Source organism: Eretmochelys imbricata, chromosome 14 (assembly GCF_965152235.1).
Source record: "Eretmochelys imbricata isolate rEreImb1 chromosome 14, rEreImb1.hap1, whole genome shotgun sequence".
In the NCBI taxonomy this organism is placed as follows: Eukaryota; Metazoa; Chordata; order Testudines; family Cheloniidae; genus Eretmochelys; species Eretmochelys imbricata.
The window spans coordinates 16,535,101-16,552,625 of NC_135585.1; the positions used below are offsets into that span (position 1 = coordinate 16,535,101).

General features: G+C 51.8%; 2 protein-coding genes across 2 annotated transcripts in view; one reads left to right on the top strand and one right to left on the bottom strand.

Annotated features, from left to right (window-relative positions):
- SPHK1 (sphingosine kinase 1) overlaps positions 1–2,220 on the top strand; it is a 31,371-nt gene extending 29,151 nt beyond the window's left edge. The window contains exon 5 of the mRNA XM_077834413.1: positions 329–2,220. Coding sequence (XP_077690539.1) covers positions 329–1,145 — 817 coding nt within the window. The 3' untranslated portion in view covers positions 1,146–2,220. The remainder of the gene's footprint in view (positions 1–328) is intronic.
- A 4,541-nt stretch (positions 2,221–6,761) lies between these two features.
- The window catches only part of UBE2O (ubiquitin conjugating enzyme E2 O), a 92,012-nt gene continuing 81,248 nt past the window's right edge, over positions 6,762–17,525 (bottom strand). The window contains exons 14-18 of the mRNA XM_077834350.1: positions 15,383–16,043; positions 14,252–14,388; positions 13,404–13,607; positions 12,332–12,389; positions 6,762–10,721 (exon numbers count right to left, since the gene is read on the bottom strand). Coding sequence (XP_077690476.1) covers positions 9,943–10,721; positions 12,332–12,389; positions 13,404–13,607; positions 14,252–14,388; positions 15,383–16,043 — 1,839 coding nt within the window. The 3' untranslated portion in view covers positions 6,762–9,942. The remainder of the gene's footprint in view (positions 10,722–12,331; positions 12,390–13,403; positions 13,608–14,251; positions 14,389–15,382; positions 16,044–17,525) is intronic.

The following is a 17,525-nucleotide window of genomic DNA, read 5'->3' on the forward strand; positions in this document are numbered from 1 at the left end:
GAGCTAGGTTTTAAACCCCTCCCGTGGAGTTTCTAGGAGACTTTTCTTCTGGTGGTAGACAGGATCATGTTGATTCCAAGCAGGTGGGGATCTTTGAAACTCCCAGTGGCTCTAGTCACATTCCAATAATACTTAGACATTTTGCAATTGCAGTGTCTTCCTCAGCCAAAGGGGGCACCCCTGGAGCTGCAGGGACTTGTCTGGAGTCTCCCAGCAGGCCCCTGGGGTGGTCCCGAGAGTCCCTCCCCCGCTCCGACCACTGGAGTGTGCCTCGGACAAGGTGAGGGTCCCAGCTCAACAGATCTGCCTGCTTTTGTCTCTGTTACAGCAACACGCAGGCCTTCAGGAAGGAGCTACTGACCAATTGCACCTATTTCCTCTGCAAAGGCCTGTATGCCCCCATGGACCTGGTCTCCCTGAGCACGGCCTCCGGCAAGCGCCTCTTCTCCTTCCTCAGCTTCGGCTGGGGCTTCATCTCTGACGTGGACATCGCCAGCGAGAAGTACCGCCAACTGGGCAATGCCCGCTTCACTGTGGGCACCATCCAGCAGCTGGCTGGGCTGAAGGTCTACAAGGGCCGCCTCTCCTACCTGCCCATGGAGACGTCATCCTCCGTCTCCTCAGCCCCTGGCAGCCCTTCAGAGCAGAATAGCCACCATGTGCCATGCAGCAATGGTCACCCCCTCCATATCCTCCCTCAGCCTGCACCAGGGGCGCCAGAGCCCCCTCACAAGGGGTCCTGGCCAGAGGACCCTCTCCTGGTCCCCTTCGACCAGCCAGTCCCAAAGCACTGGACCACTGTGCCTGAGGAAGAGTTTATCTCCATTTTCGCCATCTACCAGTCGCACGTGGGCGCTGACTTCACCATGGCCCCCACGGCCAAGCTTCATGACGGCTCCATGCACCTCTTCTACCTGAAAGCTGGGGTCTCCCGGCTGGGGCTGCTCAGAATCTTCCTAGCAATGGAGAAGGGGACCCACCTGGACCTGAACTGTCCCCACCTTCACTATGTCCCCGTGAGGGCCTTCCGGCTTGAGCCCTTCGCTTCCACCGGGCTCATGACGGTGGATGGCGAGCCACTGGCATGCGAGCCAGTGCAGGGCCAGGTGCACAACCAACTCTGCAGCATCATCAGTGGCTCCTGAGCCACGTGCCAGCCTGACAAATAAACCACTTCAAAAAGGGTTTAGACCATGCGCATCCCTGGGGTGCAGTGCGGGAGGACAGGCAAGGACCACTGCAGGGAACGCTTACACCTCCTGCCACGCAGTGTCTTCTCCAGCCCGCGCGCCTCTCCTCCTCTGGAATAGTTCACAGGGGTCTCTTGTTCCCCTTGCTCTGCCCAACCTCCCGAGTCCCACTCCCAGCACAGTTCTTTTCCTGCCTGATCACAGGCACTAAGGGCCAACTGCTAAGAGGTTTGGTTAGTAAGTTTGAGGGCGGGGGAGGGACACTCACAGCCTGGCCTGCCCCCTTCCCACCCCCCGAGTCAGGAAGCTCTATGGGACACAGCGATCCCTAGTGAGAGGGGACTCCTGAGCCGTGGGTGGCAGGTGATGGTACCCGAATACAGGCACAGCTCTTTCCAGGTCATCTTAGCAGCTGCAAGGATATTTCTCCCACCACCCCCAAGTGCTGGGCTTCTTCTCTTCTCTGCTTCCAGATTGGCCTGTCTTTGCAAGGGACTCCGCAGCTGAAGCCAGGTGATTCGCCAAACCCAGGCTCTCTGCAGTATAGGCCTTCTGCATTTCTGCTGCTTGGTTCCCCACAGGACAAAGCCAGTCTGCTCCCTTCCCACAGCTCAACAATACACTGAAGGCACAAGAGCGCTGCTAGCCTTTCCCCCATGAGCAGAGTGCCACGGAGACCGAGCACTGCCTCAGCACCAGCAGATACAGTGGGCACCAAGCCCCTGGGGCCGGTGGGGAAATGAGAACTGGCTCCACCATAAACTCTAAACTTCTAGGGCCAACATTTGTTATAATTAACCAATTTTTTTTAAAGAAAAATATATCTACCAAAAGCTCCATGGAGACAGAGTTTATCCTTAAAATGAGACAATAAAGATCTAGCTTTTCCAAAACAGGAGGCCTTGGCTGTTACATGGTGGGCACTGTGATTTCATTGCAAACCTAAGCACCCGGAAGTCCCAGCTTGGATGGTTTCCTCCCTGGGATTGCTGTGGTGTAATAAACAATAAAGTTTCTTGGAGCAGCAGCATCTCAGGGGTTATTGCTTTCAGATTTCGCCAGCAAGGGGTTGTGGGTTGATTGCTCCAAAATGCAATGCCTCTTGGCATTTGCACAGAATCCCAGTCAGCCTGCTAGAAAATCCCTTTATTCTCCATTCTAGGGCCTGGCTATGATGACTCATGGTGGGCCAAGAGCTGGGAGAAGTAGTGTCACCCCAATCCAAGGTATTAAACATTTAATTTTGCAGGGTCCATTGAGTTTATATGTTTTAACTGTAGAGGGGGAAACCACCAATCTAGTCCAACAGCAGTTTCTTTAGAAACATTTTGGAAAAATAGGCTAAAAAGAAAATCAGAAATGTTATAATAATCTTTATAAAATCAAACTGCATAGCATTCTTTGGTGGTCGGATACCAGAGGGATGGGCAGCCTTATGAAAACCTAGACAGCATTCATGTCCATGGCCCACATTGCATAGGTTGTGGTAGATAGCAATAGCTGTAAAGAACACACTCGTCACATCCACAGGCCAGCTGAAGCATGCCGAGACTTCCAGCACCAGTGCAGGCATGCAATCTAAACAGACAAAAGCTTGTGGGAAAGGGCTGGCTGTACAGGCAGCCTGAGCAGCCACCAAGTGCTGATTCTACCCATTTCATACAGTGACACCATTTTTTTGGTTGCCACTAATTTTGGATCTAAAGCGAGAGTAACGAAGCCAGATTTAGAATGTTCAGCCATGACAGAGTAACCATAGACAGCAGCTGCTGTTCACGTTTATTCAGCTGAAAATTATGCAATTAGGATCCCAAAGAAGGGAAAGAAAAGCCTAATTGTTTGCCAGCCAGTCCGGATCATACAGAGCTCAGATTTATTTTCACTCCAACAAGATAGGTAACAAACAGGACCCATATCCCAAAATAAGGGGTAGGGGGGAAGGTATCTTTCCGTATGGCATTGGGCCAGGTGTACAAATGGATACAGTGATACTCTGGGCTAACACTTTAACTGCATCTAATTCCTTTGTCCATTGTCAGGTGACAATCAATAGCATGTGCCCTTCAACAGATGATCAGGAGGTCTGCCTGCAGAAATGTCTCCCTTACACCAGTGTTGCAGTCTTAGTTCTGGTTCAGTGTCTGAAAGATTCTCGCTGGAGAATTCCACCACATAGGCACATACCGGCTTTTCCTGCATGTCCAGCTCCAGCAGCTCTGGAATTTTATTTTGTAAATCCACAAGTTTTTCAGGAAGTTCCTGGATTCCTGAACCCTTGATTTTTCTGCAGGAGGATTTGATTTTCAAGGGAGCCCTTCATGGGCACTTGCCTGGCCTAGAATTCTACAGCTGCAGCTTCTCTGCAGATTGCATTCCAGCACCTACAGGTCTCCAAAGTTTGGGCCAGGTGGTTTGAGTCTGGTTTTACAGCAGCCATCCTGTCCCCTAGGCCTGCTAATCGAGCACCCTTGTCTTTTAGCCTAGAGTCAATTGCCTGGAATTTGGTAACCAACACAGTTGGCAATTGAGACTGTGCAAACTCCTCTTAAATGGTAGTGCATGCTACTGCAGGCAAAGCCATGAGGCTTAAGGCCATCAGCATTGTGTTCCCCATTTGTGAGTGCCTACTAAGAACAACCAGCCGTTTGCATCCACTCTGAGTTCTCTGCTTCAGAAGCATAAAGCTCCTTACCTGCAGGAGCAGCAGCCAGTGCTGGGTTTATAATGGCGCCAGTGGCTCCAGGGAGCCTGGCCCAGGCTCAGAAGGGAGCCTGGCCTGCTCTGCTTGCACTGCGGCCCAAGACCCCGCCAGCCCGCTAGCTCCCGGCCGCCCATCACTTGCTCCTCAGGCTGAGGGCTCCTCTCCTGCCCCTAGCCCCACTGCCCGGCTCCTCTCTGCCGCCTGGCTGGACCCCAGTGCACCTCCGGCTCCGGGCAGTCTCTGCTTCCCACCGCCTGTGGGGCCCTGCCTGTCTCCCTGGAGCTGAGCCGCCTGGGACTGGTGCAGAAGCCTGGCCAGTCTCGGCCAGTGGGGGGGAGGAGCTTGCCTGGGCCTCTCCTGGCAAGTGTGTTTTGAGACAGCCCGGCCAGGGCAGGCCCTGGCCTAGATGATCCTGCCACTCCTGAGGGGCCGGAGTGATTCCCAGCCCCAGGACCAGCTCAGGCCAGCAGACACAGTCACCTCCCAGCAGCTGGGAGGCAGGGGGTGGGTCCCTGGAGGGTGCGGGCTGTGAGGGGGCAGGGAAGATCTGTGTGTGTTGAGACACTAGGGAGTGGGGGTTTTGTGGAGGGTGCTGGGCAGTTGTGGTGGGGCTGTGGGCAGGGGGGGTGCTAGGCAGGGTGATGATGTGCATTTGTAGGTGAGGGATCCGGGGGTGCTGGGCATAGCGGGTCTGGGGAGCTCTGGCCATAGGGAATGGGGGGGGGCTGTTCCAGTGTTGGACGGGGGGGCTGTATGGCACAGCATGGACCCACCCCTGAGGGGAAGGGACATACCGGCAGCACAGGGCTGGGCGGGCCACTGTGCATCTGGCAACTACCGGTTTGTAAATAGTGCCCTCGCACTGGGCTGGGCTGGGCGGGGCTGTCCCTGCCATGCCACATTGCCTCTGGGTGGCTCCTCACTCTAGGGAGTGACATTCCCCCCCCCCCAAGCTCCATAACCTCCATGGGGGCCCACATACATGTTTGGCACCAGGCCCACAAAAGGTTAACCCAGCCCTGGCAGCAGCTCATTGTCTCAGAGCCAAGCTGTCAGGCTGTGAGGTACCAAAAAAGGGAGACTTATGTATATCAAAGTTACTCACCAACTCCCTGGAGGATTCCTGGCCCCCCTGGAGTAGCTCCCCCTCTCCCCTCCCCCCGTAATACCCCTGCTGTTATCTTTACAAGAAGAGAGCCATCGGAGCCTCCCGCTCCCTGGGGCATGCTTGTGTACACCCACCCTGGCCCTGGTTCATTCATTAAGGTAGGCCCTTGGCACTAGCTGCCTGGGAACAGGCCTCCCTCCTCTCCGAGCATGGCTAACTAAACTAGTCTTGCTTTTGCAGTTACAGCCTACAGCAAATGCCATTAACCTACAGCACTCCAGCTCCTGCCATAGCTTCCAGAGCATCCTACACTTAATATGATCTGAGCAATGAATGCAGACCTGTTAAAGGGTGCTCTGAAGTCTCACGGCAGTCATTAAGGTTCACATTTACTTCATTTCTGCTTTGGTTTCTCCTCACATCCTTGACCCTTGTCCCTGCTGCTGTCCCTTCAAATCTTTTCTAACCATACCTGTTCTGTCATTACCCCTTAAAAATGGTACTTACACAGAGCACCTAAGTCCACCACCATCCTAGAGCATAATGCCTTATTCCCATTCTGCAACATGGGGAAAACTGAAGCCTCGCAAGATTCAGTGATTTGCTCCCAAAGTCTCAGAATCAACAGAACAGCCAGGATTAGAACCGAGGAGTTTCTAAATTCCAGGCCTGAGCACCATCCACCAGCCCCTCTCAGCTTCCCTTTTTTGGTGGTGGGAGCCAAGATGTCACCCCATTCCATTAGGTCAGAAGGTTTGAGTCGTTCAGCCTCAGTTCACCACACTGTGCCCAAGCAGTACCAAGGTCTCTAAACACAGCTCCTACATTGTCCTAGGGACTGAAAGGTCAGCTTGGCAAAAGGCAGGTTGATTGTTGGCATCATGAAAGGGTTGGAACAGCAGCACTGATGGCTGAAACCTTCTTTGCAAAGAGGTGCAAGCTTCTCCCGACTCTGCTGCCTGATCTCACTGCTCTGAAGGGCCTCCTCACACTTTATGGCCGTTCTGTCCGTGGCCTCTTTGATAAGGTCACCCCGAGATGCTATCCATAATGGCAGTTTAGGATGTGGGCAGATGTCCACTGGCAGCTGGGCAAACCTCATTTCACATCAGTCCATAAACAGCTGACATGGTAGGTTTCAGGTTACTGCAAGTTTAAGTTAGATCTGAACAAGCCAGCTAGGGGTGACAAGCTGGCATCTCAGACCCCATTACCAGACTAGCTGAACTTGTGTGAGGTTGCTGGATCCTGGTGTTACCTTAACTACTGGACAGAAAAGCTGCTCTTCCTGAACCTTGTATAAATGAAGAGCCTTATCCAAAGCCCATTGAAAGATGCCCATTGTCCTCAGAGGGCTTTCCATCGGCCCCTAGGTGCACCAGTCAGCTACAGAGCAGTTAACTAAGCTTCCTCAGGGCTAGATTCTGCCACCTTTCCTCACTGGCTCCACTGAGGACAGTAAAACCTAGCTCTTACGTAGCACTTTTCATCAGTAGATGTCAAAGCACTTCACAGATGGAGAAACTGAGGTACAAAGAGGGGAAGTGACTTGCCCAAAGTCACCCAAGCAGACCAGTGAGCGAGCCAGCAGAACTCAGGTCTCCCAAGTCCCAGTTCATACGCAGCCCACTGGCAGTGGTATTGATTCAGAGCAGAGCAAGAACCTCCTCAGTCTGAATAAAGGTGGCAGGATGTTCAGTTCTCTTGCAGGTGATATACTCACCACACAGGAAAGAAAAAAAAAAAAGCACAACCAGAGCTATTCACAGAGGCAAAATTTAATGGCAAATCAACTTTTTCTCCTTTATTACATCCTAATTAGCCAAAAAAAAAAATTTCGCAAGTAAAAAAAAAGTCACACAGCACTTTATACATATATGGTAAGCAACCCAGCATTCACATCTGCACGTGAACAACACACCTCTAAGCATGGCCTCAGTAATAGTTCCATTGTTTGTTTTTAAATACTGTACAGAATCAAGGCTACAAACTGATTTTGTAATATTTCTTCCCCGCCCCACCCCAGCACTTAAAACAGTTACAGGCTGTTCTTATTTGTACATCGCAGTGTCAAGTAGCCAGTTTTAAGGCTAACAATATGCATCATGCTTTGGCTTTTTGTGGTTTTTTTTATTTTATTTTTTTTTAAAGGTTTTGCCTTTTTAAATTTTGTTTTTAACCTTTAAATATTACATACGTACACCAAAAAAATTACATAGCTGCAGTGTGCTCAACAGCAATCTCAGACCCGGAGCTTCACATGATCAAAAGCTTAGAAAACTTGTAAACCTCTGTGCGCATCTCAGTTAGGGACAGACAGCTCTGAAGAGCTAGGAGAGCTCCAGCAATGCTGTTAAGGGACAGGAGAGCCTCCCCAAGGCCAATAAGCAAGAGCTTTCTCAGCTGAAAACTCCAGGATCCTGTACAAAGCTCTTGGTTATGATTAGAGAGGCAGACTTCTTGGGAAGGGGATGGAATCATCTGGCATACAGTCAGGCCGGCTCTCACAATGGCACCTCTTCTCCCACCACCTTCCTCAAAGCAGATCAGCTCCTACAGCTGGCTTTTGCTGTGGCTACTCTAGTTCCCTCTACCCTTCCAGGAGAAGATAAAGAGAAACAACTAGAGAGAGAGTTGTGTGGGTGGGCAATGCTAGAGACCCCCAGGCACATGAGCAGATTCTGTTCTCTACTTGTGTCTTTCTAATAAGCAGCTTGTCAACTCCTCCTCCCCCGTTCCTTTGCAGAGAAAGGAATGAAGTGATACACCAAAGGAAATGAGTCTGTAAGTTACAGCCTGGCCTTCAGTACAGTGAATAAGGCGTCTAGCAATGTGTGGAACAACCCCCTGCACCAGATGCCTCATTCACTCCCAAAGGACAACGTCAGTTAGCATCCCACCCCTGCCCTTTTACACTGGAGTCAATTTTCTTGCTCATGAAATGCTGGCTAGCATTGAGGATAGCCAGGAACTACTGCACCAGACCCACCCCCACAATGCTACTGCCGCTCAAGCCCAACATGCGGACTCCCCCGCAGCTCTCAATTCCAGACCTGCGGCTCTCCTGAGCAATCGTGGCAGCTAGTGTGAAGGATTCTGCAGCGCTAACGTGGAGACCAGAGTCAGTGTGAGAGAGACCCAGTCCCAGTGGCACCCTTCTCCAGGGGGCAAGTCCAAACCCAGGTTGGGAGTAGTCAATGGGACCAGGCGAGACAGCCCTTATAAAATTTCTTCCAGTGGATAATGGGCAGTTGAGCACCAAAGCCATCCAGGCAGCTGGGAGCACTTTGCAAACAGGCGAGACAGCCTGCTGACACTTCCGCCCTCAGCTTTGAATTTAGAACCCCAACAGCCGCTGGCTCTGGCAGGGCTAGCAGTGGTGGGAGAGCTGGCAAGGAGGAATTTGGTTTGGTTTCCTGTGAGGAATTAGCCTCGTTTACTAGCCACGCTGAATGACAAGCCTTGCTATTCCTTCCATGTGGAAGCCTGGCTTCGCTAGCTCATTTCATCAGCTGGGAAGGACACAGCTGGGCTGCCTCTGTGGCAGAAAACGGGCATCGGCGTGGATGGGAGCTTGTTGTCAGGCTCAACTCCTGACAAATCTAGCAGGGCTTGATCGGGGGTCTCCAGCAGTGCACAGAAAGCCCTGAAAGCAAGCTGCAGACATCCTGAATAGGATGCCCCCAGATAATCACTGCTTTCATCATACCCCCTTCAAAGTACTCAGTGTCAACCCCTTTCCACTAACGCACATGTCCCACTAGCCCTTTCCTATAGCTACCCGGCAGCACTGTTGATGGGATTAAGGATGTACATGCAAGGTCTCCAGTGCTGCTGGCTTCTGGACTGTGCAGGGCTGGGGATGAGCAGGGGCTCACACAGTGAAAGCTGTGTTTGTTAAAGATGCAATGTCCGTGCTGCCGCAGCAGGAGTGAAGTCACACCCCCACAGGTACAGGTCTATACTTGCTGAGCTAGCCTCAGGAACAGCTGCAGCCTGAGAAATTTATCAACAGCTGAAGTGGTGCAGAAGCATCAGCAGCACTAAGTTTAATATCCACACAGAAGCTACATCATCTACCCTAGATCTACCTTTGCTGCTGATCAGTTGGACTTGGGCTGAAGCAGTGCACATGGGGCTCCCAGGCTCCTGCTGGATGGAATAGTGCCAGCAGGAAGCTGACTCGTGTAAGTTTGCAAAGTGCAAGCAGGTCTGGTGAGGATGGGGAGTGGAAATGTGTTTACTATTTTGGAGAAATTACTTCCAGGAGAGAGTTCAGAGGGCTAGGACCACAGGGAAACCCCAGGGTATTGCCCAGGGCTGAACAGGAGCCTATCTAGAACTTCATCTCTGCACCGTAAGTACCAAACAAAGGAGTGGGTGAGCTGAGAATCTGTCAGTGACCAGCTATGGGAAGGCAGCCCTATAGGGAGCAGGAGACTTAGATGCAACCAGAATCTAATGTCAAAGTAATCTCAAGCTGGAACAGACTTCAAGAAAGCCACAAGACGTGGTAGTGAAGGGAAATGGAAGGACTAGGAGGACACAGCCACTCAGCATCGGATACCACAGCAACCATACCTTTAGGGCTGAATCCCAAGTGCAACGCTGGGGTCAGACATAGCAGCTAGGGAGCGGAGCCCACTTTGCACACAGAGGCGCCCGGGGACGAAAGAGCACAGAGGGTCCCAGCTGCAAGACTGCTTTGGAAGGCTCACAACTCCTTACGCTTCAGGATCAAAGGAGCATGAGGAACGGGGGAGAGGCTGGGGGAAGTAAAGAGCGAGGAATGAGCTATTTGGGCTACTGCCTTCTTTATAAACACACCAAGCAGCGGAAGAGAGCCGGGAACGAGCAAAGCCAGTTTATTGGGAACAGCGTTTGCTGATTTCCTTGCTGCTTTCCCCTTCTCTTCTGCATCTGTCTGCCCCTAACCTGACGTTTCACTTGTCCTCTCTCCACTCAGGGATATTGGCCTCTACTAAGGCAGCCCGGTACTGCTGCAAGACACCACGAATGCTTTTAATGAACCCCTTGGACAGGGGGAAGAGGGGAAAGCCGATGTCAGGGTAACCACTCTTCTCGGGGAGGAAACTCCTGTAGCTCTTTCTCCTTTTCTTTGGTTTCACACTAGGCTGCGAGGCAGAGTCCTGCGCGGCTTTACACTCGTCCGTTAGGTCTCTCGCCAGGGGGAGCCCTCTGGCGTGGCCCGTGCTCTCGGAGTCTGAATACTGATGGCCGTCGCTGGCCGCGAGCGTCGAGGCTCCACATCCAGAGTCTTCCAGCTCCTCCTTCCCTTCTAGCGCCAGGTCGGAAAATTCCGCCGCAGCCGCTGCTGCCCCCAGCTCCTGCTCCAAGGGGCTGCTGTACTCGCCCTGAAATCCCCTGCTGTCAACCGGGCTCTCAGCCAGGGTGTCGCACACAGAAAGGAGAGAGGAGGAATCGGCCCCGTTGGGGTGCTCGTGGCTCCTTTCCACCAGCTCACTGGTCTCTAGCCAAGACTCTATCCGGTAGACCAGGCGCCAGCCGTTGCAGCGGAAGTGCTCGCGGATCTCATGCTCGAAGACCTCCACCGGCTTGCGCAGCATCTGCATCATCGATTGGACCACACGGATCAAGGCCATCTCGTTGTAGCAGCGGCTGTTCTCGTAGCCCTCCTGAAGGCCCCGGTCGCTGTCGAACCCTGCCTCGTTGTAATAGGGCTCATTCACAAGGATCAGTCCTGCCAGGAGAGAGGGAGAGCAAAGAGTTAAACGGAAACCTCACACTGAGCTGCGACCTACAGGGGGATCTGCTGGGCTCTGCCTTTGCTGAAGGGTGCTAAGGCCTCAATCTATCACTGCCCTCCCCACTAGGGAGCTCCCTCCAGCTTGGGCTGCTGCCATATTGACCCCTGCAGCACAAAGATTGCAAGCAGGGGTGCAGGCAGAGGGAGCAGCAGAGCAAGGTTGCCATGCTGGACTGGTAACAGGAGGTAATCCAGGCAGGTGCATGTCTAGCGGCTGCACCAGCATTTCATCCGGCCTCTGACTCTGCTTGGGACACTTGTGAGAACAGGCCTGGTGGCCTCCTGGCAGGGGCCGGTGGTCATTTTTCAGACTACAGGAACACCTCCCAGGTGGAGGCCACTCACTGTAGAAGCCCGTAACAGGTACAGTTGCTAGCTCAGCACGGGGTGAGGGACAAGGTGCACTGCCGGGACAGAGGGGCACTGGAAGAGTGAGTGAAGGGGGAAATATTTCACAGGCCTTGCCTGCGCTATGGTTAGCTGCCCACTTTTCAGGGCCAAACACATGAAAAAAGTGTTGTAACAGAATCAAGCCATTCCTTGAAGTGACACCCAAAGCTGCTTTTAGCACCGACTGGGCCACATTTACTTTTGCCCTTTTCCTTTCCAGCCACTGCCTCTGGCACAGCCGCGGGCAAGCCACCCACACTGAGTTCTCGCCGGTTGACATTTTAGGCTGGTTGTTCTGCCTGGGTGTGATGTTGACGTGGTCAATGCCATCCTGCTGGCAATGCCCCCAACTGCTTTAATGCTCCTGACGGTGGGGTCATGACATTTCTCCCATGACCAGGCAACAGAAGGGAGAGGTCTAAGGCTGAGCTCTCAGCATTAACAAATCTCTCTGGTAATCCAGAGAAGTTTGCAAGAAGAAGTTGATATTTTAGCCTCTAAATGGGGATTATCGGTTCTGTAGACAAGAAACAGCCTCTCAGTTCTGGGAAAAGACACCCCGAGGGCTGAGAGATCAAATACCATAGACCAAATACTCCCAAGTCAGGCCCTGGCCTTTCTGGACAGCAGACTGCTTGCTAGAGAGTTTCCAAGCAGGGTTTAGCATTACTGGCTGTCTTGGTCAGGCAAGTCAGTGCTGCAGGGCTTGGGCACACCTGTGCTTCCTTTCCAAAGCCCACAGAGCAGTTTAGGAACCAGTGTAAACACAATTGATGTGTGCAAAAATAAACCAGATGCTAGCAAGGCTGGTGACTCACTGCCTATAAAGAGAAGGACCCAGGCTCAGCAGCAACTTCAGGACCTTCCTCTTAGGAGCTTTTTTAGGCGTTAGCAGCTGGCTGGAGGTGGCTGTGGTTCACCTTCCCAGGCACAGGGCAACAAGAAAAAGGCTAGTGAGGCCTGCTCTTGCAGAGAGGGGAAAGGGGCGAGGGAAAGTTACAGGGACGGAAGGCAGCCAAGAACAGAGGGATGGGTAACAGCTTGCCCCTGCTGCGTTGAGATGGGAAAGTGTGCTCCTTCACACAGCCCAGCAAGGCAAGTGGGGGGGCCTCCAGCGTCCCTCCACGCCCCACCGGCTCTGCAGCTGCATTTACCTTGGATGGAGATGAGCACCTGGAGAAGGCTGGATTTGCTGGTCCACCTTTCTGTGCCCTGGAACACACACAGAAGTTATCACAGACAGCTTGTCATGAGCAACAGCGAACGCAGCATCCGTCCTGGTCAGCATTTAACACAGAAAACAAGGGAGGCGACAGCCTTCAGACTGCAGCTAATAGTGACCAAGGCGCATGCCAACATTTACTGCCTGGGCCCAACCCCAGCTGCGTTTGTGCACACCTATTTTAAAGGTCTGTGAGTACAATTCAGGCTTGGGTAAAATTATGGGCCTACTGCGCTGGCTTCAGGCTGGACATGGCCTGGGCAGATACTGTGGAAGCTTGTACACCTTAATCCAGGTATGCAGCACCTGCCTCGCTGCTCCAGAACTGGGGTCACAGGTGGGGCCCACTCCAGCCCTGCTGATTGTGTCAATGGGTGGATATTTATTGTGGTGCCCAAACAGGAATGAGAGACCCTTCCACTCCACAAAGTCATTCATCGCTACCCACAACCTCCCTTGAACCTAGCTGTCCAGAAGCTAAGAGTGAAGGTTCTCTCAACTCACTGTGCCCTCTATGTCTTTGCTAAGCCTGTTTCCAGCATGCCTTGGCTGCTCACCACAGAGAAGGCAAAAAAAGGCCAGAAAGACCAAGTCCCAAAGGGTAGGAGAATGATCCCTGTTCACACTATGATCCCTGCGCACACCCTCAGCTCTTATCAGCCCCGACAAGGGCCTGTGGCTAATACTACCCACAGCTCATCTTCCAGGGACAAACGTGGGTTTTGAGAGACTCTTTCAAAACCCCTCTTGAACACTACCCTTTGGCTCTGTCTACTCCATCCATCTATCCAGAATTCAAACCCAGACTATTAGGGCCGGTTCAAGCCCAATGCAGACAGGGCCAGCACAAAGCTTGGATGCTCATTCCCCAGTTTGCTCTCTGAACTGGAAAACTGTCAGGCTTCTGGGGCCAGCGGGAAGCAGCAAACACCGCTCCCTAGTTGCGGAAGTCTGGCTCCGTTTAAAAGCCATGTGCTGTGCAAAGGGATTGAAGACAGCATTACCTTTCCTATCCAGGTTCCCAGAAGGCTGACGCAAACCTTGCCATTGTCGTACAGGTTGGGGTTCAGTCTCCCGCTGCACTGGGAGAGGTAGCGGAAGAGAGGGGGGACAGCTGGGTAGATGTTGGGTAACTGGATATCGAACAAGAAGAGGCCGTCTTCGTAAGGAGTGCGTGTGGGTCCTTTAATAAGTGCTGAAAAGAGATCCTGTGAAGAGAGGAGATGTGAGCACAAACAGGCATGGGCTAGAGTGAAAGCCAGGGCTGCCCTCTGTCCAAGGAAAAGAGGCAAGCCCTGGTAACAAGGCAGATTGAGTTTGGGGAGTGGAGGAGGAAGAGATAGAGGCTTTAATTAGCTTAACACTAACTGGGGACTTGGGAGAACTAGCTCAAGCCTTGCAGATCTCCTGCGGGTGCTAGCTTTGGGCTGTGCTCTTTCACCTGAGACTGAACTTCACCCACCACACTTCCACCCTTCAGGCCTGGATGAGTGATCTGAAACAGGATTTCAGAGGGGGCTGGTGCACGGTTCCACTCCACGACTGGCTACGCCCACTGCCTTGTTGGCTCTCCACCCGCTCATGCTCCCTGCTTAGCCGAATTACACAGCCCAGGTTTATTTGGTGAAGTAATTCTAGTATCAGATTCCCACATACTCATTGTTTATTACCAGGGTTCTTGGAAATGTAAAGGGGAGCCAATTTACTGTAATTATAAACTTCAGCCAAGTGTAGATGCCTTGACAGCTCAGAATAGGGAATTAAGTCTGGAACTCCCTCCTGAGCCTTCAACTCTCAGGTTACGCCCAGTCACCGTGCTAACACACAAACAGACTGGAGCATACGGACTTGCCATTCTGTCTTCAAACGTCTTGACCATGATGCCATCAGGCAGAGAGGTCGCCAGCAATGCCATTTCTTTCCTCACTGTGCTGAAGAACTTCTTGGCTTCTGGTGGCTGGAACTCCATTTTCTTAAAGGCATGGGTATCTAAGGAGCAAGGGGCGTTACAACCCATCAGATTACAGAAAATCCTCCTCCAAAATCAAACGCCTTCAAAGGGAAGTTTTTTCCCCCCCTCAACAATTGCGCCCAGTATTGTGGGGAGGAGAGAGAAGATACTGGTCAGTGAAGCTGGGGAAACATGGCTGTATTGTTATTTGAGATCTCAAGCCACGAGTTAGCAGCAAGGCGCTAAAGCAACTACGTTGGGACCACATCTGGGCAAGAATTTACACCTCAGCCAAAGAGCTGTGTTAATAGCCTCTTTCTTCACAGCTACAGGCTCAAAGCAGAGGTTGGGTATGTTTTCCCAGCTGACCTGTCCAGGATGATCTGTTTGCCAGATATCTGAAGCTGTGCTGTCACCGATGCACCCCAGAACCAGGCACTCTTGTTTATTTCTGGCAGGTGAAAGTTGGTTTGTGTTAACAAGGTCACTGCGCTCAGAGGAGGCACAATCGATACAAGAACATCAGCTGTCTCCATTTCCATTCTGCCTCTCACCCTCCAGCCCTCCACCTTCCCCCAGTCAAGAAAAGCTCGTTTCAAACTTGGTTGCAACAGGTTTTTCATGCTGGTAGGTTGTGGATCGCAACAGCCCTTAGCAAAGCTGGAGTGCCAATCTTTGAGGCAAGGGATTCCTACCCCACACACTGCTGCAGAGCGTCCAAGTCAGAACAGCCAAAAGGGGAAAGAAAGGGAACCTGTACCACAGCCACATCACATGGGACAGCGCTCTGAGTACATGCAAGACACCCAGGGTCATTTCCCAGACCAGACCCCTCTACGGATAGGAGCCCTCTTTAATTGCCCCTTCCCAAGTGACTTATGAGTTCCAGGTGGGTAACATCTCTCCCCTTCTCCTAGAAGCAGGGCCGTTGAGAGAGGGGGGAGTGACTGCAGGGGACTCCTGCTGGGGTACAGGAGTCTCAATGGGGAAGGCAGTGGAAGAGTTAGTCCAGCCCCGAGGTGTCACACTCACCTGGGGCATATTCCAGCACAGAGAAGACCTCCCCCTTGGCACTTGTGAAGGTGACTCCAGGCTTGCCTCCGCTCTGCTGGCAGAGCACTGGGGTCTCACTAGGCCACTCCGACCTCACTGGCATCTGTGCCTCAGCTTTTTCTTCTTTCTTCTCCGTCTCCACCATAGCTTCCATCTTCTCCTCCTCCACAATGGCAACGTTATCCAGGGTCTTCTTCAGATTCTCCTGCAGCTTTTTGATGTCGTCCAAGAACTTCTTCTCCCGGGTGGGCTTTTCGGGCTCTACTGTCGGCGAAGTGGGAGAGCCCGTCAGCAGCTGCTCCACAGTCATGTTCTTCAGGCTCTCTAAGATCTTGATGGCCTCCTTCAGCTCTCGGAAACTCTTTGGTGCTCCCTCTTTCCCAGCTTTCTCTGCAGTTAGATCAGCAACCGCCATTGCCACGGCACCCTGCACTTGTTCCTCTACCTTTTTCACCTCTTCCGCTACAGGCTCCTCAGGCTCCGGCTCTTCAGTTTTCGGGTGGTCGTCTTCCATAAGGCCGTTGTCTGTCTCCCAGCTATCGCTCTCATCCTCCCACTCATCAGAGGATGCCCCACTGGTGCTGCCATCTACAGAATCATAGTCAGATTCTTCAATCTCCGATTCTATGTTGTATAAGTGCTAAAGGAATCAAAAACAAAGAAGTGAGGTGGTATAGGGCCGAAATACACATGCTTTATTTACGGTCATCTTGGATGGAGATAAATCAGTCTCTACTGTTAAAAGGAAACGGACAGTTAAAAACAGTGATCCTAGCAACACCAAAATCTCCCCAAAAGCCAATTTTTTCTTTATCTAAGGTGGATTCTATCTGAGCTGAGTCCTGCACTTATGAAGCTCCTGTGAGCTGGGTTCTGAATCAGCATTCCCGCCCCCCCCGAAAACAGGTGTTTGGGAATAGCAGGGTCAGTTTTAAAAAGAACACAGCTGTCCCAAAAGCTGGGGCTTCCATTGCAGACCAGAGAGAGCATGCATGCTAGAACTGCAAGACTGAAGTCCCAGCTTTCTGAACCCCACACAAATTTTGCAGTTTTTAAAGTGTCAAATTTGTATTTCTGTTTTTGTAACGGAGCCAGCTGCTGTGTGAATACAATATGCCAGCTTGACTGTGTCTGCATTCCACGCATCTACAAAACAATGCCTGAACTAGCTAGAATGCGCATGTTTCATTATCTTCTTGTGTGGCACACTGTAACTGCTATCGGCACTCTGCTATGAACAGTCTCCAACCACTGTACTTCACTGCCACTTTTTAAGGTTTAACTGGGATAAGGAAGCCTTACTAGAATTGCTGACCTGACTCTCTTATAAATGTGCTTTCTCCCTACCCCTCTTCACTACCTACCCTGAGAGTCTAGCTTCCCCAGACTCCATCACAACCCCTCCCCTCCACCCCCATTCTTGCAGCTCTAAATTTCAGGGGACTTTTGTGTGTGTTACATTTTTCAAAGACAGCCTTGCAAAGCAGACATGAAAATTTACCAACTCTGATACAAATTTGACTCATCTAGCCCCCCCATATGTCATGTGGGTGGGGGGAAACAAAGCCTAATGGATAGCTCCAGGACAAGAAGTACCTTGTAAGGTGTATTAAAGAGGTTTGTATGATGGGAAGTTTAATCCTGAACTTCTGAAAGTTCAAGTGATGTTGCATAAAACCTATACAGCTGCTAAAAAGAGAAACACTGATCACAGTAGCTAAAAGCCAGACATGCAGATGTACAAGCTCTCCATACACAGAGCTCTGCCAAGGAGCCTCAAAATCCCCACCTGCACCAGCACAGTTATGCCAGTCGCAGGCCACTAAATAACTGATTGCCAGCTGCGATTAGATCCTGGGGAGCTAGACCAAGGCCACCAGACTTCCTGCCCTTGTGGCCTATCCCAAATCTGAGTTGAAAGGCTACTTTGTCAGCCAGTTATGCCATCTTCATGGTTATTTTTAGATCCACTGAAAGTGTCCAACCAGCTAGTCTCTGGCACACGCACAGAAACGAAAATTACAGTTCTCAACAGATAACTTAGGATCTCAACATTCACCAAAGTCCTGTAATTACACGTTCAGACAGAATCCAAGGGAACGGAGCGACACAGCTTGCTGCA